Source organism: Convolutriloba macropyga, chromosome 2 (genome assembly GCF_964194025.1).
Source record: "Convolutriloba macropyga chromosome 2, txConMacr16.3, whole genome shotgun sequence".
Classification (NCBI taxonomy): Eukaryota; Metazoa; Xenacoelomorpha; order Acoela; family Convolutidae; genus Convolutriloba; species Convolutriloba macropyga.
This window is the reverse complement of record NC_134469.1, coordinates 41,071,328-41,094,939: the sequence shown is the minus strand read 5'-3', so window position 1 is coordinate 41,094,939 and position 23,612 is coordinate 41,071,328. Positions and strand designations below refer to the sequence as shown.

The following is a 23,612-nucleotide window of genomic DNA, read 5'->3' as shown; positions in this document are numbered from 1 at the left end:
CGAAGTGGAGCCTAGTGAAGAAGAAGAATTCCTGAGATGGAAAGAACAACTTCCAATAGTGGCTGAAACCAGCATCGATAGAAGATACCTCAACAGAGAGAGGGATAAAGCCGAACTTCATGTGTTTGCTGACGCATTTGAAGACACGATGTGTGCAGTGGCTTATCTACGCTCACAACCAAAAGAATACTCAGCTGACTTAGCATTTGTCATTGGAAAATGCAGAGTAGCACCGATGAGGCATCTTTCAATACCGCGATTGGAATTGCAAGCGGCAGTCATGGCAGTGAGGTTGAAAGAACAGATAGTCAAGGAACATGAAATGAGGATAAATAGTTGCAGTTTTTGGTCAGACTCAACTACGGTATTGCAGTGGATACACAGTTCCCATCGCAAACAACAAGTGTTTGTGGCCAATCGAGTAGCTGAGATACTAGATACAAATGATGTTTCAAAGTGGAAACATGTGAGCGGTATCAACAACCCAGCGGACATTTGCACCAGAGCAATCAACATTGAAGAACTCAAGAGAAGTGAGTGGCTCGCTGGGCCGGCCTGGTTGAAGCGACCAGAAAGCGAATGGCCACAGCAGGTGAACCTCATATTTGCCTCAGATGAAGAGAATATACCCTCGTCAGTCTTCATGATACAGGCTGAAGAGAAGAAAGCTGTTATCCAGTGGGAACGATTCAGTAACTTCAACAGACTAGTAAATACAGTGGCATACGTACAGCGAGCATTGAAAAAAGGCAAACCTGCAACACTCGTAGTCAACATTGAAGAAAGAGAAAAAGCAAAAGCAACAATCTTCAAGTTACTACAGCAAGAACAGTTTGATGAAGAGATGAAATCTCTCAAAGCTGAAAAGGAAATTCCAAAAGGCAGCAAAATCCTACAATTCTCACCCTTCCTAGATGAAGAAGGACTTATTCGAGCCAAAGACAGAATAGGCAAGAGCCAATTGGACTTCAATGCAAAGCATCCAATTTTGCTACATTGGAAACATCACGCGGTTGAATTATTCTTGCGAAACGAGCACAAGGACAATCAACACGAGGGCACTGAGCATGTAAGAAACATTGTTCAGCAGAAGATGTGGATACTAGGCATACGAAACGCCTTAAGATCAATTAAGAACAAGTGCGTTACCTGCAGAAAGGGCAGAGCGCAAACGATAGCACCAGTAATGGCAGATCTACCTGAAGAGCGGTTAGATGCTTCAACAGCCTTTACAAACGTTGGAGTTGACTACTTTGGCCCTTTCATTGTGAAGATTCGGCGAAGAAATGGAAAGCGATGGTGTTGTCTCTTTACCTGTCTAACTATGAGAGCGGTGCATATAGAAGTGGTACCTAAGTTGGACACTGATAGTTGTCTCAATGCAATAATGAGATTTATTGCTCGAAGAGGCAAACCGAATACGATGATCAGCGACAACGGGACAAACTTTGTTGGAGCTGAAAGAGAGTTTGCAGAGTACGTTGCAGCATGGAACAAAGAGGGGATCGAAGAACATCTAATTCAACGAGGAATCAGATGGAAGTTCAATCCACCCGCAGCCCCCCACTTTGGAGGAGTATGGGAGCGGTTGGTGAGAAGTTGCAAGAAGGCAATGTATACAGTGTTGGGGAACAGATCAGTCACCGAGGACGTTCTTTCAACAACGATGTGTATTGTTGAGCAGACATTGAACGCAAGACCTTTGACTCCAGTTAGTTCAGATGTTAATGATTTAGAAGCATTGACCCCCAATCACTTCTTGCTTGGCAACGGGAACGTTTGCTTACCCTATCTACTATGCGCAGAAGAATTTGTTGATCATCGAAAGCTCTTTCGACAAACTCAAGCTTATGCAAATCTCATATGGGACAGATTTCGGAAAGAATATCTGCCAACTCTGAATAATCGGCAAAAATGGCGATCTACGGCGAACGAAACCCTTAAAGAAGGCGATCTCGTTTGGTTGGTCGAAGACAGCGATAAGCGTGGATGTTACAATCTAGGTCGAGTTGCGGAGACCATCGATGGGTCTGACGGTGTGATTCGATCAGCTATAGTTGGAACAAACGACGGAGTGTACAAGAGACCAGTAGTGAAGCTCGCCCCAGTACTACCTGGAAAAGATGTTTTCGCGATGGAAAACAGGGCCGGCGATATTGCGGCTGAGCTTAACAACTCAGAAATCAAATTGAATAGCGCTTCAAGGTCATTTCAAGCCTTAAAGCTAGAATAGTGTGACAAGCGAAATTCAATGCTACATTCTATCGAAGCCAAACGGATTTGGTCATTTTGTTCAACATTTATATTTAGCAACTATTATTAGTACACAATCGTCATTCATGAAGTCAAACTATAACTCAAACTCGAACTACCTCAACCACCAGCAAAACAATACTACGACTTAACAGTATTGCATCAGATTCTTTGCGATTGGATTGCGAATCAACCTGTTATTGATACAGAATATTCGACAAAACTTCTACATGGTTAACAAATTTCCCATGACATCAAATTTACACTGAAAAAGTGACGTTATGGAAAAGTGTTCACATTCTGTCGACATTATTATCTACAACCAATCAACAGTTGAATTTGACATGTAAATCCACGTGACTAGCAGCATAAACGGAGCTTGAAAAACTACCAAAAATCAGTTGAAATTTGCAATTTTGAATATATTAAACTGAAATACAGTGCGTATTGAAGCACATTTTCTTGAGCAGTAAATTACTTGTTATCGTGTCTTGTTTCTGTAGATCATATTAGTGATTTTACAGTTTTAACTTTACTTTGACTTGTGAAAAGAGAATTAACTTTGATATTCTCAAAACTTTCTTTCTGAGGAACGAAGTTCCTAAGTAAGAGAAACTTTGTGCAAAGCATAAAGTCAGTTTCTCTTACTGGCTTTAACGAAGCCTACTCTAGTTCGGCATTGGTGTTATTGAAACCAATAGAGAGACTTGCTAACATTAAAGTTAGAAAAATATTATTATTGTCAGATTTCCAAATGGTAAGACATCCTGTTTTACAACTGCTAACTGTAGCAGCTTGAAACTTTGCATAGCTATAGCCAAGTTATAGGGCTACAATTTTTAGGAACGGGAATTCCCAAATTCGGTTTATAACTTGAGTTATTAACCAAGAACTCAACAAAAATTGATTGTTCCAATTTGAATTATTTTGTTATTCTGAGAGAAACAAGTTTGTCATACAGCAAAGCTGAGCGATTAGTTATCAAGAGTAATTGAGCAACAAGTAATGCGACGGTAATCTACAGCATAGCGGATAATACAGTTCACAAAAGTTAACTGCAAAAACACAATATCCGGACAGATTTGAAACCGCTGAAACGAACTGGGCGGTGTAAAGTTATCCTTGACTTTGATAGGAGAGCAGCCGTTACAATTGATAGATGCCAAAACTTTGTCTTCATCCACGTTTATTTTTCAGATTATTCCAGTGCTTATTAGTCTTATTGTAATTTTTCACCGTAAAGAGAAAGTTATATTGTGAACCTTTGTATCAATTATACATTAGATTATCAAAGCATCATCTAATACTCAATAACTGTTTATAACTAAACATTTAGCTTTGCTGAAAAAGCACAGTTAATCCACCAAAAATTCTTCAGAGTTTATTCATTAGAAACTCAGACAATCAATTAAATTGGGTAAATCGGGAACATTCTGACTTGGCTATTATCCTGCAAATTTCAAGACCGTATCTTTAACAATGAAAAAACTTACCTGAAGATTCGATTTTGTAAGCTGAAATAGTGTGTTCTAGATCTCAATTGGTTCAATGAACACCAAAATGAAACAAGGATTAGCTTCGTTAAAACCAGTAAGATAAACGGCCGTTGGACGTCGTAGGAACTTCTTAGCAGCTTTGTTCTTCAGATGTGAAAATTGATACTATCGAAGTTAATTCCTTGAAGCCAACGTGAGGTTACGCTGCGCAACCACTAAGAAGAATAACAAAAGGCAGATATACAAACAAGTTATTTACTGCTCAAGCACTGTGCTTCAATCTGTATGTCACCCTAATAAGACAAAAAAGTCGAGTTTACAACTGTTTTCTTGTACATTTCCAGCTATTTTTGCGCATCTTCTTACGTAGATATACATGTCAAAATTGCATTTTTGATTAGCTGTAGATAATGTTGTCAACAGAATATGAACAGTTTTCCATAACCTCATTTTTGCATCGTAAATCTGACGTTATGGCAAGTTTGTTAACCATATAGAAGTTTTGTTGAATATTCTGTAATAGTAACAAGCCTATTCGAAATAGAAACAAATAGAATCCGATGAAATTTAGCAATGAATTTCTATGGATGTACATATGTCGCAGAACTGATTTAATGTTCAGGTAGTTCAAGTTTGACTTTCAGTTTCCTTTCACTGCATAATAAATGTTACTAAACACCGATGTTAATAAAGTGCTCAAATCATTTTGGTTTCCATAATGGTCAACATTGATTTTTGCTGGTCATGCTATGTTGATAGTACAGTCCAATTTCGGATGGAAAAACTTTCGATTTAATAAGCTCGGCCGTGATAATTGGAGTTGAAAAGTACAAAGAAATGAACAGTTAGAAACAAAGCACAAACAGTTAGAAGCATTGTTTCCGAGATATCGGAATTTTGATATCACTTAGCGATCACATACAATTATTTAAGAGAGCATCACAACAATACTATTCCAGAGATGATCTGTAAATTTAGGAAAGGACTTCAAAAACAGATTGATCAAGCAAAAACCTAGTGACCCAAAGCTCCAACTAAATTCTTACTACAATCACCATTAACTTCCTAAAAACATCCTTATAGGTTGGCTACCAAAAACTTGTCTTTTTTGCGGCTAATTTCACTGGAAGCAAAAAAACTTTCCGAGGAGACCAAATTTGTCAGAATTTCCAAAAACAGTTTCCGATCAAATGAAATTAGTTGTCAAAATTCTGTAGCTAGTTTTTCAAATCTTCAAACAAAGCACCTCTAGGACTGCCAAAAGTGCTCCAAAACAAACCCGAAACCAACAGAAGAATTGGCGTGACATGCTAACAATTAATATTTTTTTAAAAAAATGATCAGAAATAAAATTCACAGCATAAAATGTGCGGAAATTTGTTTAAACTTAGAATTTTGCAGATCTCAAACCTAAACAGATCTGTTCCCGCGAGTTTTTAACAATTCTGCTGGTTTTTTGAGCGGCGATAGCCTTGAGCATAGATTTGGTGTACCATTGAAAATATGCATCAAACATAACAGTAATAATTTCGCACAATTTTAATGGGCACGACAGTGGTGCAAAGCACCTTAATGAGGATATCTTGGCGGTTCTTGTCATCATTTTGTTCTCAAAATTGCGCATTCTCTCTAAAAGGAGGACCCATTTTTTTAATGCATGTCATAGTTACAGATTAGAAACAAAATAACAGCTAAGAGGGTGCAATATTCCCACCTTTTTGAAAATTTCCACCTATTGGCTCACAAGTCGGTTTTCAAAACTCCAAATGCTCAAAGTTCTCTCAATGGGAAGTCATTTTGAAAAGGTTTTTTTAAGCAAAATTACAGGGCTACCGTACTCGTCTTGGAGCAATACGGATAAAAATAGCAATTTTTGCAAATCCTAATCCCACCATCCTATGTTGTAATAACCTTAACCTTTAAAGCAGTTAAATGAAGCTATACGGTTTCAAACTATTTGCAGTACGGTTTCAAACTATTTGATGGGAATGGATCTGTAAATGACAGAGCGTGAAATTGCGCAAATGAGCGTGAAATTGCGCAAATGATGGAAAGCGCAGGCGACTTTCATTATACCAATTTGACTCCATTCCACTAGTCTATGGCTCGAAAATTTTTGCCATCCCGGCTTTAAAATTCCTGCCGAAATTGTGTTTTTTGTTTTTATGGACGACTCAATTGAATTACTCCTAAAACAAAATATATGGAAAAATCTTGAGTTCCGAGATAATTAAAAAAAATTGTGCACGAAGTGGGGATATTCCAAGAAGGCCGGAAAAGCATGGGTACCTGAGCAATTTTAGTAGTTTCCTATTCACGATCATATTCTTTGAACAAAAACAACCTCTTACCTCTTAGCTTTTAAATTGAGCAAATTCGGCGAATTGCTGGAAAAGAATTGCCAATAACCCCCTCACGCAAGTTACGAATAAAAAAGAAAAAAGCAAAAGAAGTTGACAATAATTTTCTGACTGCCATTACGTTTAATACCAATGCCATAATTCCAGCTAGCACTCACTCTAATGAAATTTGCTAACCTAATGCGCAACGAATTATTGACCCATCTTCATCGGTTTATCCCGTTTCTTTTAACCTCAACTGTATTCAAAACGTTGCGTGATTCAATTCAAGAGTGAGCAATGTGAGTCCGAAATCAACAGTGAAAGTTGTGATTGATATAAAACAAAAGTGATAGAAAGATAAAAGGAGTGAAAAACATAGCAGGATTAAGTCGTGAAATGCAATTCAAAAAATTTTAAGTAGTAAACAAAAAACCAGACTGAGAATTAAAATGAACTGGAACTCATTTGAAACACCATTTAGCAAAAAATTCGATGAAAAAAACGGATAAAACCAAAGTCAAATTACAGCATGCGATTAAAACCCACTACCTAGAAAACAAGTTTTTGTTGAAGTTAGGTTTTCACTATAGCGTAAGATAGAAAAAAACTTCACAGCAACAAAACTATTTGCTTTTTTGCTCCACTTACTGTTTCGGCGTGACCAAAAATCATCACTTCAACTCACGAAGAAACTCGAAGAATAGGAGTTTCCCGACCAAAATACTAACTGCAAGAGAAAATTAAATCGTTTATCTTACAATAATTACTCTCTACCTCGCCAGATTTAATTAAACTATTTGTAAATATTTACAACCCTGTCATAAAGAGAAAAATTTGAGCACTCATGTCATTGAAGCAAGTTCAATATTTAATAACATCGTTCAGAAACCATACAAAAAGAGCCGCGCAGATATAAAAATTCAGACAAAATTCTTACAGTAAAACACCGGAAAATTTTTCTATTAACAGCATCTGGTATAGCTGAAAAAAGCCAAAATTTTTAGGGTAGACAAAAACTGATAGGCCTATAGAACTGACCTGGTTAAAAATTATCATGAATTAATTCATGATACCGGTCTTAAAGACTGCAATTAACTCTGCAACCCAGAAATACATTGCGAAAACATCAGGCGGATAATATTTTTAGAAGCACAGTTAATTTTTTTCACAAAATATAAAACTTAGGACTCGAAAAAAACTCAATGTTGTGCTTTGGCATCGCAGCAATGAAGACGAATGAAACTCACTTGTCGATTCTTGGAGATATGTCCGACAACACGAAAGCAAACTATTGTAAAACTTAAATGAACAGTGAAAAATTACTTAGAGGAAAACTGTCGTTTATTAACAAAAGCTAGCCTCAAAACAATCAGCCGAAAACTGATATCAATCAAATTTTCGAGCAAACTTTCAGTGCTGCATTGTCTTCAATCAAATCAATCGCAAAACAAAAAATTGAAAAAAGTAAGACAGAGGCTAATTAATTATACTTGTTAAACAACTGATTAATAAATAAAGAAAAAATAGTGAGTAGTGAAAAATTGAAAGGAAATAATGTAAATTCCAAAAACAAAAGGAGTACTCACAAATTTTTGAAAGTCTAACATAGCAGGTAAATGATTGGAAAATAGCCTGCGTTGACGCACATGAGGATTGAAACAGCAAAAAAAGAAGAGGTAAAAATTCACAGACTTTTTTCCAAAAAGTGTTCTTATTCGGTGTTCAGTTTGTTATATTCCAAAACAACAATTATTTCAGCTTCTAAACTGACGGCTATTAAGTTGAATACAAATGCCAGCTAGCAATCGCTCTAGCAAACTTTGATAACCTGTTGCACTACAACTTAATGACCGGGCTTTATTGGTTTATCCCGTTTCTTCTGATTTTGCTCTTTTAAAATTGGCCGTAATCAATAGATTGCACAATTTAATGCACAAAAAAATTAAAATCGATTCAGTAGAAATAGTGATCGAGGTTAGTCACGAGTTAAACATGAAAGATCGTGCCTCATGCAAAAGAATAAAAGTGATCAATGAACCTAAATAATAGCCCATGAGAGGCTGACAACGGCTACTAAAACTTAAACAAAAACTAGATTTTTTTATTTTTTTAAGCAAAGATTTTTACATCGCCCTTCTCCTGTCCGGAAGAAAGGAAGAGTCAGTTTGGAGATTCGAAATTAAAAAAGTTTTCTGTAGAAAAAATGGTCAAAATATGTTTAAAATTGAGATAATAAAACGTCACTGAAATTCAAAGACAGGGCCAAAAAATAATTCACTTATTAACAACAAGAATTTAGGGTTCCTGATGAAATTCAAAGAAACAATTATTTTTTAAATTAAAACCAAAATACGGCTGTTACCTACTGGGAGAATACTGGGCCTAGTATGATTGCTAATAAGCATTAGAGATGGCAACTAGGACTAATAAGAACAAACTTCAAGTAGCTATCATTTAAAGTTGGGCTATATGGGTTTATCCTGTTTATATTTTTCATTTCGTTCTTTATGACTCCACGCATTTTAGATTGCTTTGCTGAGCAACTGTTGTTTAAAAGCATTTGAAGCACAATGAGCAAAAGCTAAAACTAGTCTGCACAAGTCAGCAAGATTTCACGAAAATTTTGAAAAAACGGCAAACTGAGGTAAACAAAAATTTTATTCGACGAAGTAAAAAAAACATAGGACAAGTCTTGAATTATAATCCAAAGAATTGATTGAAAACTAAAGTTTACTACACATGACCGGCAGACCAATTGAACAATGCCAGTGATATGGAGTCTAACGAATTTAAATAAATCAAAAAAACATTGACAGCACTAAAATTCTTGAAGCCTAAATCCTCAAGACAAATTTTTATCAATTTAGATATATCCATTAAACCCACCACAAGTTTGTAAGAAAATTTTTGGTCTAAATGTCACTCAATTAGATTGTTCCACTTTTTAAAATGTTTCACTGGCTTCCTAAAGTTGAAAAAAATCCAATAATTGAAAAAAATTCAAAAACTATTGTGAAGTCGCTGTTATTTATGACAGTTATAACTTCCAGTCACTTTTTCCAATAGAAAATAATGAGTAACGCGTCTGCAAGACCTAAAAATGTTTCATTAGCCTCCACAGATAGAAAACTCGGAAAAGAAACCGCAAATTTTTTTTATCAAATTTGCTCCAATCCTCGATCTAATTACCTTTAAAACCATTTCAATGTCTCACAAATTAAAACAATGTCTCACGACAAATGAAAACAAAAGTTATATTGAGAAGCCCCTAAATTTACGGATGTTAACATCCTCAAAAACATTTCCAGGTCTTACAAAAGTATTAAGTAACCCATCGTCAAGCCATAAAAGCTTTCTTTGACCCCCCAAAAAATTAGACAGAAATTTTCAAAAAAACTTGAAATAAATAGCAAAAATCAATATAAATTTGGGTGTTTAAGTTTGTAATACCAAACATAGCGCAAAAACAGTTATTAACTTGTGGCTTTTAAAAACTTTATGCACTTTGAAACGCGTTATATCCTGCTAACAAAACTTAAAAATTTCAAAAAAACGTGAAAAATTGCACCATTTAGGGATCAAAAGCTTTGGGCCCCTAATGGAGTCTAATATCCAAAGGGCTTTACCTGTGTATCACGTTTTGAAAGATCAAAGTCATGCAAATGTGTGAAAAAATCTTACAAAAAAAAACAAAGTCCTGAATTACAATTCAAAGAATTGAAGCAACTGAAGACAACGATATTAAAAGAACAGCCTCAAAGAACAAGCCTTACAAAAACAGCCTCCGATAACAAAAAAACTTACTAAAATGTCCATACGGAAATGCACAAAACTAAAAAAAATGTCGAAAGAAAATCAATTTAGAAAAATAATTTTATCGAAGTAATTCCCAACAACGTCAACCTCATAAAACTTCAACGAATGGGAGTTTTGAGAGCAAACACCAGTTTTGTAGAAAAGCACTGAATGTAAAAAAGGACAACGCAAACGGCAGCTGGTAAAAAATGATTTTTACGAAGGACAATGACAAGTGGCATTCAAGTCTATGAAGCACCCAATTAAAACTTGAATTCTTCAAAATCTATTGCACTATCTATCGATAGAAAGAAATGAACTTCAATAAAAACAATTGATTGAACACGCAACAAAAGCCGGCATTAACGAACATTTCGCAAATGTCAGAAAACAAATGGTGTCAAAGTCAATTAAATTAGCTATAAACCTAAATCAATATATAAATCCAACTGAGCCTAATAGGAGAGCAAATGGGCTCTATCATTAATTAGACTAACCGACAGGCAAAAAACAACAATTACAAAAAAGGGTCATAATCAAAACATAACCGACTAACGTCGGGCAAATTGAACTCAAACGGCCGGCCAGCAGCTAGCCACGGTTTAGTGAGGCTAGCTTCAGTTTCATTGAAGGGACGTACTGTGAGCACAGCGGGGGGGGGGGGGATGCACCAGGGGCTGATGGGGGCAACAATCGGAGGGTTTTTTGGCTGCATGGGGCCCTTACGACTTGTACGATGTGCAGGGGTGGGGTGAAGTGAGGGGATTGATGTGTGGGGAGGTGTTGTGGGAGGGGGTCAACCTCTAAGAGCCACCCTTCTTACCATAGGTATAAGTTTCCAAAAGTTTCTGTGAATCACATACTTGGAGACTTGTGAGCTGAAAGGCTCTGAGAGCACTTAATGCCCGCTGGGCGCTACCTGTTTATCCCATTTTCGAGGACGAAAGGTCATAAGAGTCACAACAAAAAATCGTCAAGCGAACAACGGCATAAAAAAGACCGACAGGACTAATATAATTGCTACAAATTTCGTTTGAGAATAATTAAAAATCTCGAGTAATTTTCCAAAACAAGTGTTTAAGTCGTTAACGCATGCAGCTTTGAATTTGAAACACTGGACGAACTCAACGGTGACTAATAAAAAAGCCAATGAGAACTATAATTAATGATATTAATTAATAGAAGATAAATCTAAGAGAAAAGGTGCAAAATCCGAAACATCCTAATATTTTTTGAAAGCAAGTGGTGTCAAAGTGGTTGAAAACTATTTGACATGAAAAACCTTTAAATTGATCAAAATGACACTTATGAGGGAGCCTCTCAGAGTTGTCCATAATGAGACTAAATGACATCACAAAATAACAAGAAAAACCAAAAAAATCGCTAATATTTCGAAAACAGCTAATGTCTGTCTTTAAAACCATTAATTTCAGCTCAAATTAGTCAGTCACTCATCGTCGCGCATGATGAACAACTTCTATGGCTCAGAAGAAATTAGTTCACATGGCAGGTTTATTCAATCTTGCGTTTAGGTCAAGACGCCGTTGAACAAGTAGTACTTCCGGTCAAAAGAAACCTCAAGGAAACCTATACTCCTTTCGAGTAGTAAAACAAGACAGTACCCCGAGACGATTCAAATTGAATTGCAAAATAAGAGAAAAACGCCTAAATATCAGCCGTTGAGAGGCTGACGGCGGCTATTAACCAAATGAAAAACCAAATGTCGCCAATATGGTCTTCTCATTGCGTAGTTCTGCGGGCCTTGAAAACAACTCTCGCTCAGCAGATTTGTTCACCACGGCAATTTTACTGTATAGATTTAAGGTCAAAAAGCCACTTAAATCAGTATATCCGGTGGAAGAATCTTCTTGAAGTCGTAAGAATTCACAATCAATAATAGTCGTCCATTGCTTCGGGACTTCGAAAAAAACGCAATTTAATATAAAAGGAACCAAAAGTGACCCAAGCAAATTTTATTTTTCGGCTGACATTTGAAATTATCCATCTTGCAACCAGATGTTGCAAGAACAAGTCTCTCGCTCGTTGAGAACTTATTAATCGCTTCTAAGTTAAGTCAGGTACGTTAAATTTTGTCGCTATCGCATACGCGTCTCTATAAAAATTTATAAACTTGGTATCTTTCAAAATCAGTACACACCACGAAAACCAATAATGACGCTTCGTGGATTTTAAAAAATTTTGACAACGAACTTTGTCTACTAACTCATTTTCTGGTTTCACTCTGCCGTCGTTTTGTAAATTTCGCAAAACTCTTCGAGATCTCACAAAAACTCAGAGCGAGAAGCTTTATTTTACTGTCATTCGATAAAATCAATCTACTTTGTTAGTGAGCTAGAAAAGTTGATAATTGCTAGTTGTGAGTAATAGTTGTTCAAATTTGAAGATTTTCACAAATGGCTTTTGTGTAATCAGAGCAGGTGGCCTTTCCGCCCAAGTCACCAGTCAAAAACTTTCCGTCGGTGATGGTCTTGAAAATGGCATTCTCTATCTTCTGGGCTATATCGTGCATTCTCAAATGGTGCAGCATCATGACTCCACTAAGTAGAAGAGCAGTTGGGTTAGCTTTGTCCTGGCCCGCAATGTCCGGAGCTGTGCCATGGACAGCCTCAAATATCGCCACTCCGTTTGCTCCAATATTACCGGAGGGAGTGAGGCCAAGTCCGCCGATCAGGCCTGCACAGAGGTCACTCAAAATGTCTCCGTACAAATTCGGAAGGACCAGAACGTCGAATTGCTCTAAAACAAAACGCCTATTTAAGCCAATTAACTCTCCTTTTTGTTCGAAACACAATTTACTGCTAGACAAAATTGTCAAAGAACAAACATGGAAATAACTAGTTTCCGCTATTTTACTAGTCCAGGTACAACTAGCAAAAGTTTTTCATCCATATCGGCTTCGATCAATGCTTACATCCAACGCTAAAATACTGATTTTAGTCAGCAATGACAGGACACGAGGAGTTTCCAAAGTTAATGTTTCAAAAAGAGTATCTTCATAATTCCCGTCAATTAGAATTGATCAATTTTTGATTATTCTTTTGATTGAAGCTAAAATGTAGCAGTTAGTAAATTAGACTCTTTTGGTTTGTTATCTGTAAAACCCTAACACCCCCACTGCAGAGTGTTCAAATAAAAATCCTTGATTAGAACAACTTTGCTCAAGCTTGCTATCCTATACTGCTTCAGAGGCGTACCCTGACTTCTCCAGAGGCGTAGTACTCAGAACTACTAAGAACGGTTGGTTGCAGAGGAAAGTAATCAAGTGCAGCTGGTCGGCTCGATTTCCATGACGGGAGCGAAATACCTCCTGAACGAGAAATGGTACGAACCAGCAAGTTTCCTTTTGCAATAACTGGGGATAATTTAGCCTGTAGTGAAAACATATTTCTAGCATTGAAAAAGTCAAATTCAGATGTTTTGTTTCCATGTTTTTTGGTAACTGACAGTTAGCAATGTGGGACATAAAGTCAAGTTTTTTGCGGCAAATCATCTTAACTTCCGTATTTAGCCATCTTGAAGTTGCATCCGCAACATGCTTCACGGGGGCAACAGGAATAAGAGGGTAAAACACGAATAAATCCACCAAATAAATATTGTTTCCAATTCCAGTTAGAATCCATAAACCCAAACTAAATTGAATAAAACTATATGCAACCCCCTTTGCCTAAAACCGGAGCGCAAAAAATATCAACAAAAAAGCTAATCAGCGAAAACACGGGCGAGACCGGACACGGGGCGGACGAAGGTGCCGTAAGCAGTTTTCACTTTAACTACTCTGTTGTTACCATCTCGTCCAGGGAACACTTCTTCTACTCTTCCCAGAGGCCAAATACCACGTGGGGTGAAGTCTTTCAGGATCCACACCACATCGTTGACTTTGAGTGAATTCCCGGCGTTTTCGGTCCATTTTGGTCGCTTTATCAAGGTCGGTAGGTATTCCCGGACCAGTCTCCTCCAGATGTGGTTGAGGAATTGTTGAACATTCTTCCAAGACTTCATGTTAGCTGGCTTGGTTGACGGGAAGATACCAGGGGGAAGAAAGTTGTAAGGACGCTGAAGTATAAAATGGTTTGGCGTCAATGGTTCTTTGTTTTCCATGGCGTCCGACACGTTTGTAAGTGGTCTGGAATTCATCATAGCCTCTGCTTCAACCATGATTGTGTGGAAAACGTCAAAAGTAAACTTTCTTGACCCTAGAATGATCAGGAGCGTCCGCTTGACACTCTGGATCAGCCGCTCCCAAGCGCCGCCAAAATGAGGGCCATAAGGTGGGTTGAAGTGCCACTTGGTGTTCTGTGCTGCAAGTGCTTTGTGAATTTTATCCTTGTCGAGATCATTCAGACACCTTTTGAGTTCTTCTTTGGCACCAACAAAAGTCTTACCGTTGTCACTGTACAAATCAGCGGGCTGACATCTTCGCGAAGTGAAGCGGCGGTAGGCGTTCAGAAAAGTGTCTGTATTCAAATCTGGACAGGTTTCCAAGTGGACAGCTCGCGTTACCAGACAAGTAAAGATGAGGCCGTAGTGTTTCTGAAGCTTATCTTTTCCTTCCTCAATGTAAAATGGGCCGAAAAAGTCTAATCCGCAGTTGGCAAATGTAAATTGTTTGTTTTCAGTCGGAAAGCGGCAATCAGGTAGCGGTGCCATAAAAGTCTCAATGCTTTGCGGATCGAAACGTCGACAAAGGAAGCATTTGTATCTAATGCTCTGCAGTGTTCTGCGGAGACCGATTACGTAGTACCTTTGCTGTACAAAAGCCTTAGTGGCTTCCGTTCCCTGATGCACACAGATGCGATGGGCATGTTCGAGTTATAAACGACAAATGTGATCTTTTGCATGAAGTAGTATTGGCCGCTTGGCCAACTCGAGTTCACTGGGAGCGAAAATTAGCCTTCCACAGACGCGTAGTATACCGTTCTTATCAAGCATTGGGTTTAACGACCTGTGTTTGAACTTCGGGTCCAGTTTACGGCTACTTTTTAGCAACTCGATGACGGTTGGGAAGCTATTGACTTGCGACATTTGTATCAAGTAAGATTTTGATATCTCAAAGTCTTCAACAGTGTATTGATGGTGATTGTCACGCTGTTTTTTCGCTCTGTAGATCAGATTGAAAACAGTAGCTATCGTTAGCAAAATCTTTGTCCATGTTGAAAACTGTTTAGGGTCGAGTACTGGTTTCCTGGTTCTTAAGGCAGATCGTGTTGTTGCAGCACAAATCGGCAGTTGCTTTGTAGGTCTACAAAAGACATCATTTGTGGAGAGAAAATCTGGCGGCTTAAACCATTTTGCTTCAATTTCCTTGGGTTCTAAACCACGAGTACCATGATCAGCTGGGTTTAAGTTTGTCGCAATATGATTCCAATTGTCAGGTTTGCTTTTTACTTTTATTTCTGCAATGCGATTAGCAACAAAAACTGGTTGCTTCTTGGAAGAACCAAACCAGTCAAGTACAACTTGACTATCCGTCCAAAAAAAACATTGCTGATTTCAACAGAGAGTTCATGTCTAACAAAATTCAGGAGTCGAACACCTGTGACAGATGCCTCTAGTTCCAACTTTGGAACGCTCAACTGTTTAACGGGCGCTACCTTGCATTTCCCGATCACGAATGCAGTTTGTACTTCGTTGCTGGTCTTATTCAAGCTCCTGAGGTAGACAACAGCACACGTTGCAACAATTGATGCATCAACAAAAACATGCAACTGGTTCTCTGTCTCCAGTAGATTCTGTGTTGTCATCTGTCGTGGAATTTCAAGTTGACGCATAGAGTGATAACTATTAAGAGGCTTTTGTAAGGGATGTAGAAGTTCAATTGGGAGTGACTCGTCCCATTTTCTACCTAACTTCCAAAGTTGCTGAAGAAGAATTTTGAACTTTATTGTCATTGGGCCAAGAAACCCAATTGGGTCAAAAATCGATGACACCAGACTGAAAAGTTTCCGTTGAGTGTATTGTTCAGCTTCTTTAGGGAATTCTCCTAGGGATTTCATGAAAAATGTATCTTTTTCAAGGTTCCATTTTTGTCCGAGGACTCTTGTTTCACTCTTGGGCTCCTCGAGGTCTTCTGGAGTAATACACTGAAGAGCCTGTTGATGGTTTGACAGGAATTTTGTGAGGCGGAAACCACCGGCTCTCAGGCAATTCTTTACTTCAAATGCAGTCGCATTGGCGTTTTCAGGAGAGTCGAAGGACTGGATGTAGTCATCCATATAAAAATAAGACTTTATAGCGCTCTGTGCTTTTGGATATGTCTCGACGTTGTCCTCTGCGCATCTGTTTAAGACAAAAATTGCACAAGATGGTGAGCAAGTTGCACCCAAAATCAATCTGGTGAATTGAAACTGTTGCACATCATTGTCAAAAGACCATAGGAAACGTAGTGCAGACTGATCTTCATTTCGGATGCCGATTTGCATGAACATTCCTTCAATGTCTGCCAAAATAGCAATAGGTTTTTCACGAAATCTGACCAAAATTCCTATTAGACTGTTTAAGAGGTCTGGTCCTGTTAGAAGATTGGAATTTAGTGACTCGCCTTTGAATTTTGACGCTGCATTAGCGACACGACGCACTTTGTTTGGTTTGTTTGCGCTTTGAACAGGGTGATGCGGCAAGTACCATATTTTCTCGGGGGGTGGGTCTGTCATTTCCACTGGCTTGACGTAATTTTTATCGAGATCTGTGACAAGAGTCTGTTGGTACATATCACTTAGTTTTGGATCATTATTAAGTCGTTTGTTCAAACTGTTTAGCTGATTGAGGGCAGAAAAATAGTTATTTTGAAGATTGGCAGGTACTTTCCATGGAAGACCTATTTCATACCTTTCCCCTGTGTGGTTGATAGTACTCTCAAGTATTCGAATGGCAGACTTTTCATCTTCAGTGATAGTATTATCTTTTCTGGTACCATCGTTCTCTATTGACCAAAATTCTTGTATCAAATTGTCCAAGGGTTGTTCTGGACTTTTCCGACAGACATGGTATACAAATACTTTCGATTTATTAGAAGATTTTGAAGAGCGGTTTCCTAGTGTGTTCAGGTACTCTCCTGCAAGTGTCCATCCAAGCTTTGTCTTTACTCCGAAGGGGCGGATTTCGGTGCCTTGAATTACTTCAGTAGGATGCGTAAAGGCAAAAGCATTGACACCAAGGAGTGCTCCAATCTTACCTTCGGCAATGTCTGGGAAATATGTGTCGAAGTTCAGTGAATGCATCGCAAACATAGTTTAGCTCAGTGACATTGGCTGCATTAACGTTTAATGTAGGGGTGCTGTAGGCTCTGGATATTTGGAACTTTTCATCAAACTGATTGAAAGGGCAAACTGTTATTGGTTGCTTTATTTTTGATAGGGGCATTTCGTAATCAACGCTTAAATATTGAACAGTAGTTGAAGATTGATATTCGCGTGGGAGTTCCAGGTAGTCAGAAACAGCATCTAATAAAAACGTAAACTGACTGCCGGGGTCAATGAGAGCATACGTGTCGAATACTTTATCTTCTTTGATAAAAGATACTGGCAGCAGCTGTAACTGCTCAAACCAATATTTCGGTGTACTGGATATTTGGTTGACATTGAAATTTTGGCTGGTAGAAGGTCCATTCAAATTCGCACGTTTCGATGACTGTTGATTATTATTATTTCCGAAATTTTTTCCATACCTGAGATTGCTTTTGGGTTTGAATTGTGTTATTTTTTTCTGAGTTGCTTCAATACTTTTTTGCGTTTGTGAGTTGTTGTCGTCTTTCGATGACCAGTTTTGTTGACCTGAGGTTTTTGTTTGTTGTTGGACGTTGCTGGTAGTAAAAGCGGCATGTGTTCTGCTGAATTGTTTAGCTGGATTATGTAGTGTTGTATGGTGAAAACCATTACACACTTGACAACGCTTCGAGGAGGGACATGTGTCTCTGCGATGTTGATTACTTAAACAGTTTGTACACAAGCTATTTTTCTGGATAGTTTGAAATCGACCTTCAGGGGACAATTTATGGTAGTCTGAACAAGTTGCAACAAAATGCGGTTTGTGACATTGAACACAATTTGTGTGCTTGTTTGCAAACTGTTGCTCATTTTTCGAGCCGTTGTGATTAACCTTTCCTTGATCTAAATCGTTCCTTTGAGACTGTCTTGCAGTTGTTTGCTTAAACTGTTCTTGAACCGATTGTTGTGCTGTCACAGCAGGATAATTACCGTTTTTGTTGTGAGTGAAGGTACTGGTTCTATTTTCCTGGTTTACTTTGTCATAAACCCTTGCTTGAACAGCAAGCCGTTTTTGAAACTCAACAAGGGTAGTTGTTGTAACATTCTCTGTCAGGGTGTATTCAGTCCATTTAAGAAGCAAGTTGTGGGGAATTTTTTCCTTCGCTTTCCTCAAAAAAGTAGACGATTGAAGGTCGGCTTGAAAACCTAGGTTCTGAAAAGCCTGGACAAGTCTCTTTAGAAATGAAGAGAATGCTATGAAGGATTGCTTGTTGTAAGAACTGTCACATTTCCAGCTCTCTAATTGGTTGATAAAAGCGTTGACAACAACTGAAGGGTCGCCAAAGCGGCTCATTATCTCGTTGAGGGCTGTATTATAATAGGATGGATCACAAGAGTAAGCATGTATCAGATCCTTTGCCTTACCCGACACTGAATTCTGTAGGTAGGTTATTCTGTGTGTGTCAGTAATTGAAATGTTATTGTGAACCATTGAGAAAAAATTATTTATCCACTCGTGATAGTGCATGGGGTTACCATTAAAATTTTGCAATTTTAATGGCGGCAATTTGATCGAGCATTTTAGGTCGACAGATGTTGGCTGAAGTTCACTATTGGTCATTGAGGGGATAAATTGTCCAGCTGTAGCAAACACTGGAGCCTGATGCTGCCTTACGCTTGAAGTTGGCAAGATGTTAGTTGGATAAAGATTAGGTAGAGGGGGAGGTCGCAACTGCAAAATTTCATCGTTTGAATGACTTTGATTTACAGCGGGTTCAGCTGCCATGTTCTTAATGGGTAAAGGATATGATAAATAAGCGTTTGTGTTGTTCTGACCAATATCCACCATACTGGTTTGAGTAGCCGGATTGAAGCTATGGACTGGTTTGTTCGCTTCTTGAGAGGTTGTGGGATGCGTTGTAAGAAGTTGTAGATCGCTCTGCACTGACTGGATGTTTGCTTGCGCTGGGGTAGTATATGGGTAAACAGGAGGCCTTTGAACTGCTAAACCCTGAATTGGGAAGCTGTTTTTCAAGGTTGTGTTTTTTACAGGATCATTGGGACCGATGTTGAAAGAACTGACACGCTGCACAAAACTGTTTTCAGGCTTTTGAGGTTTGAGTTGAACATCTTGTTCTTTTGAAAAACAATAGCTCTGGACATCCGAAACTACGTTTGCAGCTGTTGTTGGTTGTAGATTGCTTGTGAAACAATAATGCATAGGCTGAACGTAGTTTTGTTTAGATGAGTGAGGGTTTTGATCTATTGTCACGTATTCAGGTCCATGATTAAGAGGCTTGTCCATAATTGCTCTGCCAAGGAATGGGTTTCCACCTTCATCTTGAAGGGTTAGACAAGGTACGTTGACGTTTCGGAAGCCTCTCTGACTTTCAGGGGTCAAAGATAAACTGAAACGGTTAACAAACTGCTTTTGATTGGATTGAGAACCGCTGAATTCTAAATCCTTTGCCGTTAGGAAATTGGGTTCTTGGTTCAACTGATGATCCAAGTTTGACATGTTGAGAGGCGGCAAAGTTAAGGTTTCTTGCTGATGATTAGCATTGGGTTGTTCTAGGGTGTTTGATGCCGTTGGATGATAATGACTAGCATGATGTGTTGAGTTGATGTCAACAAACTGGTTTCTGTTCTGTTGATGGAAATTTTGTTGTTGATTTATCAAATGGCTAATGAGAGGATCCTGGATTTGCTGGTTGTTCAGGAATAGTGATGGCTGGACTGGTCTTGGAGGAATGGGCGGTGGGTTAATGAAGACTGTTGTGTCGTTCGGTTGTGAACTGGCTGCTTGCTCGCCAAATGTTTCTTCAATGATAACATTGCGTGTTGGTGTTGATCGTTCTGAATCCAGTCGTCGGCTGCTTGGGCGAGAAGGAATTGTGACGTCATCGCGAAATCTTGTTGAGGACTGGCTTAATAGACCATCATCGTCCAATGTGTCAACTTCCAGTTCGGATCGCTGCAGTCTCGATGTTAAGGCTTTCTGTCTGTCGAGAATCGAAGTTGCTGTACTCTGGTGAGGCTTCGCCCTCAAAACTGCTTCTGTCTTCTTGTCCAATTCTGTTTGCAGCGTTTTGGCTCTGCTTATCAGTAGATTGAATGATCGGAAGCTCTTTCTATCGTCTATTGCCTTCTGCAACAAATCAAGCTGGCTTTTCAAAGAACTTTCCGTTGATTTAAACATGTTCACTGCAAAATGACACTCGTCGTTGTTCCTTTGCGACATCTTTGATCTCTGTTGTTGTTGTTATGCTTGTCTTTCAGGTTAAATGAAAACGGCTAAAAACCGGAGCGACGAACTTTTGATGTCAAAATCTAATTTGGCTAATCAGCCAAAAATTTCCTATAAAAGTTCAGCGACGCAAATATTTTCAAAAACAAGAATCCTAAGGTTGTGGTGGTGCTAATTATAGTAGATTTTATTTGCTAAAAAAAGAAAAAAAACTCGTTCGAACGTTTATCGTCTTTTTTTTGCAGGACCAAATAACTGCTACGAATAGATTTTCTTTTTTGTTTTCAAATAGTTTTTTTTCGGACAATGACTGTAATGGTTAGTTTGTGCTTTCTCCCTGAATGTAAGCAAAAACAATTAGTTCTACTGTTTTAATTTTACGAGAGGCCCAAAAAGAGGTTGCTGAAAAAAGATATATAATTTTTTTTTCTTTTTTTTTTGCGGAGCGACTAGGCAACGAGGGTTACAAGAAAAAACGTTGGTTGTTGAGTTGTCTCTGTGTTGATTTAGGAAAACCCACTAAAGACTTTACTGTGTAGAACTGCTTGAGGTTCTTGAGAGATGTTTTGCTCTTCTTGAAATAATTGAAATCTTCTAAATGTGGTGACTACTGATACCAAAAAGAAAGGGCTTCTCATTTCACAATGGTGACTTCTGAAACCAGTAAAAATTATCGATTTCTTCTCGGTAACTACTGGAACCGTGCAAAATTTGTTCTTCTGATTGGTGACTACTGAGACCAGCAGGGGAATAGGGACTTCTTCTCGGTGACGTTTGTGACCGCGGACAAGGAAAAAATTAAACGGTTCTTAAAGTTAACAGGGGAAAACTTTTTGCTTTTTTTTCTGCTGAAGGCTATATTTTATATATATCGTTTTGCAAATCTTTCAAAAAATCAAAGCTTTGTTCTAGTTGGGAAGTTGTTTTATGTGTTTTGCTTTCTTTATCGGAGGTGTTCTTGGGATTTTGTTATAAGTGTTTTCTATTTTTAAAGAAACCTGTTTCGAACTTTTTTCTGTAACACTTATTGACTCCAGACTCCGGATATAATATATTCGAAAAGAAAAATTTTGAAACAATTTCAAAATCTGACTCAAAAAATGAGTTAGACTGTTTGATTCACAATTTAGGTTTTTTTTGTGCAGTCCCGAAAAAATCGAAACCGTTTTTCTCTTTTTTCGAAAGGCCTTTTTAACTTCTCTTTTTTTCTGAGGCTGACTCATATATCTACTAAAAATCAATTTTCGGCAATTGCACGGTAAGTCAAAGGGCTAGTTTGACAACTTGGTTTGCTTTCAAGGCGATGTGTAGTCAGAAAAATAAACTTTTTTTCTGAATTTTTTTTCTGATTTCAAAAAAGTTTTCTTGGCAATTCGCGTTATTGAGATCACAATTCGATGTATTGACCTAAATAGCTTTCTCTCCAGTGTAAAATTAACTCACAGGGCTAGCATAAGAGATCAAACTGCAAATAGACAGGATATAAGGTCAGGAAATCAAGGAGTTTTTTTTTATTTTTCTGGCTTCAGAAAAAATTTTAAAAAATTCCTGATCTTTCTTGTTTTTGAGATCCCAGTGTACTGTATCGACTAAAACAACTTTCTGGCTAATGCAAAATTAACTCAAAAAGATAGTTGAAGAGCGTATTTTGTGAATTAATAGGGTATGGGGGTCAGAAAATTGAAATGGGTTTTTTTTTGATTTCAGAAAAAAAATTTCTGACATTATTCGTGTTTGATGACTCAGTATACTAAATCGACCAAAATAGCTTTCTGGCTACTGCAAAACTAACTCACAAAGATAGTTTAAAGGTTTATTTTGTGAATCAATAAGATATGGGGTCAGAAAATCAAAATGGGTTTTTTGATTTTTCTGATTTCAGAAAAAACTTTCTGACAATTCTCGTTTTTGATGACTCAGTATACTATATCGACCGAAATAGCTTTCTGGCTACTGCAAAACTAACTCACAAAAATAGTTTAGGAGTTTATTTTGTGAATGAATGAGATATGGGTTCAGAAAATCAAAATGTATTTTTTGATTGTTCTGATTTAAGAAAAAATTTTCTGACAATTCTAGTTTTTGATGACTCAGTATACTATATCGTCCAAAATAGCTTTCTGGCTACTGCAAAACTAACTCAAAAAGATAGTTTAAGAGCTTATTTTGTGAATCAATAAGATATGGGGTCAGAAAATCAAAATGGGTTTTTTGATTTTTCTGATTTCAGAAAAAATTTTCTGACAATTCTCGTTTTTGATGACTCAGTATACAATATCGACCAAAATAGCTTTCTGGCTACTGCAAAATTAACTCAAAGAGATAGTTTAAGAGTTTATTTTGTGAATCAATAAGATATGGGGCCAGAAAATCAAAATGGGTTTTTTGATTTTTCTGATTTCAGAAAAAATTTTCTGACAATTCTCGTTTTTGATGACTCAGTATACAATATCGACCAAAATAGCTTTCTGGCTACTGCAAAACTAACTCAAAGAGATAGTTTAAGAGCTTATTTTGTGAATCAATAAGATATGGGGTCAGAAAATCAAAATGGGTTTTTTGATTTTTCTGATTTCAGAAAAAATTTTCTGACAATTCTCGTTTTTGATGACTCAGTATACAATATCGACCAAAATAGCTTTCTGGCTACTGCAAAACTAACTCAAAGAGATAGTTTAAGAGTTTATTTTGTGAATCAATAAGATATGGGGCCAGAAAATCAAAATGGGTTTTTTGATTTTTCTGATTTCAGAAAAAATTTTCTGACAATTCTCGTTTTTGATGACTCAGTATACAATATCGACCAAAAAAGCTTTCTGGCTACTGCAAAACTAACTCAAAGAGATAGTTTAAGAGTTTATTTTGTGAATCAATAAGATATGGAGCCAGAAAATCAAAATGGGTTTTTTGATTTTTCTGATTTCAGAAAAAATTTTCTGACAATTCTCGTTTTTGATGACTCAGTATACAATATCGACCAAAATAGCTTTCTGGCTACTGCAAAACTAACTCAAAGAGATAGTTTAAGAGCTTATTTTGTGAATCAATAAGATATGGGGTCAGAAAATCAAAATGGGTTTTTTGATTTTTCTGATTTCAGAAAAAATTTTCTGACAATTCTCGTTTTTGATGACTCAGTATACAATATCGACCAAAATAGCTTTCTGGCTACTGCAAAACTAACTCAAAGAGATAGTTTAAGAGTTTATTTTGTGAATCAATAAGATATAGGGCCAGAAAATCAAAATGGGTTTTT

General features: G+C 37.5%; 3 protein-coding genes across 4 annotated transcripts in view; all 3 read right to left on the bottom strand.

Moving 5' to 3' along the window:
• Nucleotides 1-4,549, bottom strand: part of LOC142334903 (core histone macro-H2A.1-like) — an 85,348-nt gene extending 80,799 nt beyond the window's left edge. Inside the window, exon 1 of the mRNA XM_075383232.1 lies at nt 4,540-4,549. The gene's annotated coding sequence lies outside the window, so the exon portion shown is untranslated. The remainder of the gene's footprint in view (nt 1-4,539) is intronic.
• Nucleotides 1-23,612, bottom strand: part of LOC142358660 (ATP-dependent 6-phosphofructokinase, muscle type-like) — a 702,476-nt gene that overhangs the window by 368,164 nt on the left and 310,700 nt on the right. The window lies entirely within an intron of this gene.
• The window catches only part of LOC142358665 (putative isocitrate dehydrogenase [NAD] subunit alpha, mitochondrial), a 322,133-nt gene continuing 310,699 nt past the window's right edge, over nt 12,179-23,612 (bottom strand). Inside the window, exon 5 of the mRNA XM_075410156.1 lies at nt 12,179-12,643. Coding sequence (XP_075266271.1) covers nt 12,279-12,643 — 365 coding nt within the window. The 3' untranslated portion in view covers nt 12,179-12,278. The remainder of the gene's footprint in view (nt 12,644-23,612) is intronic.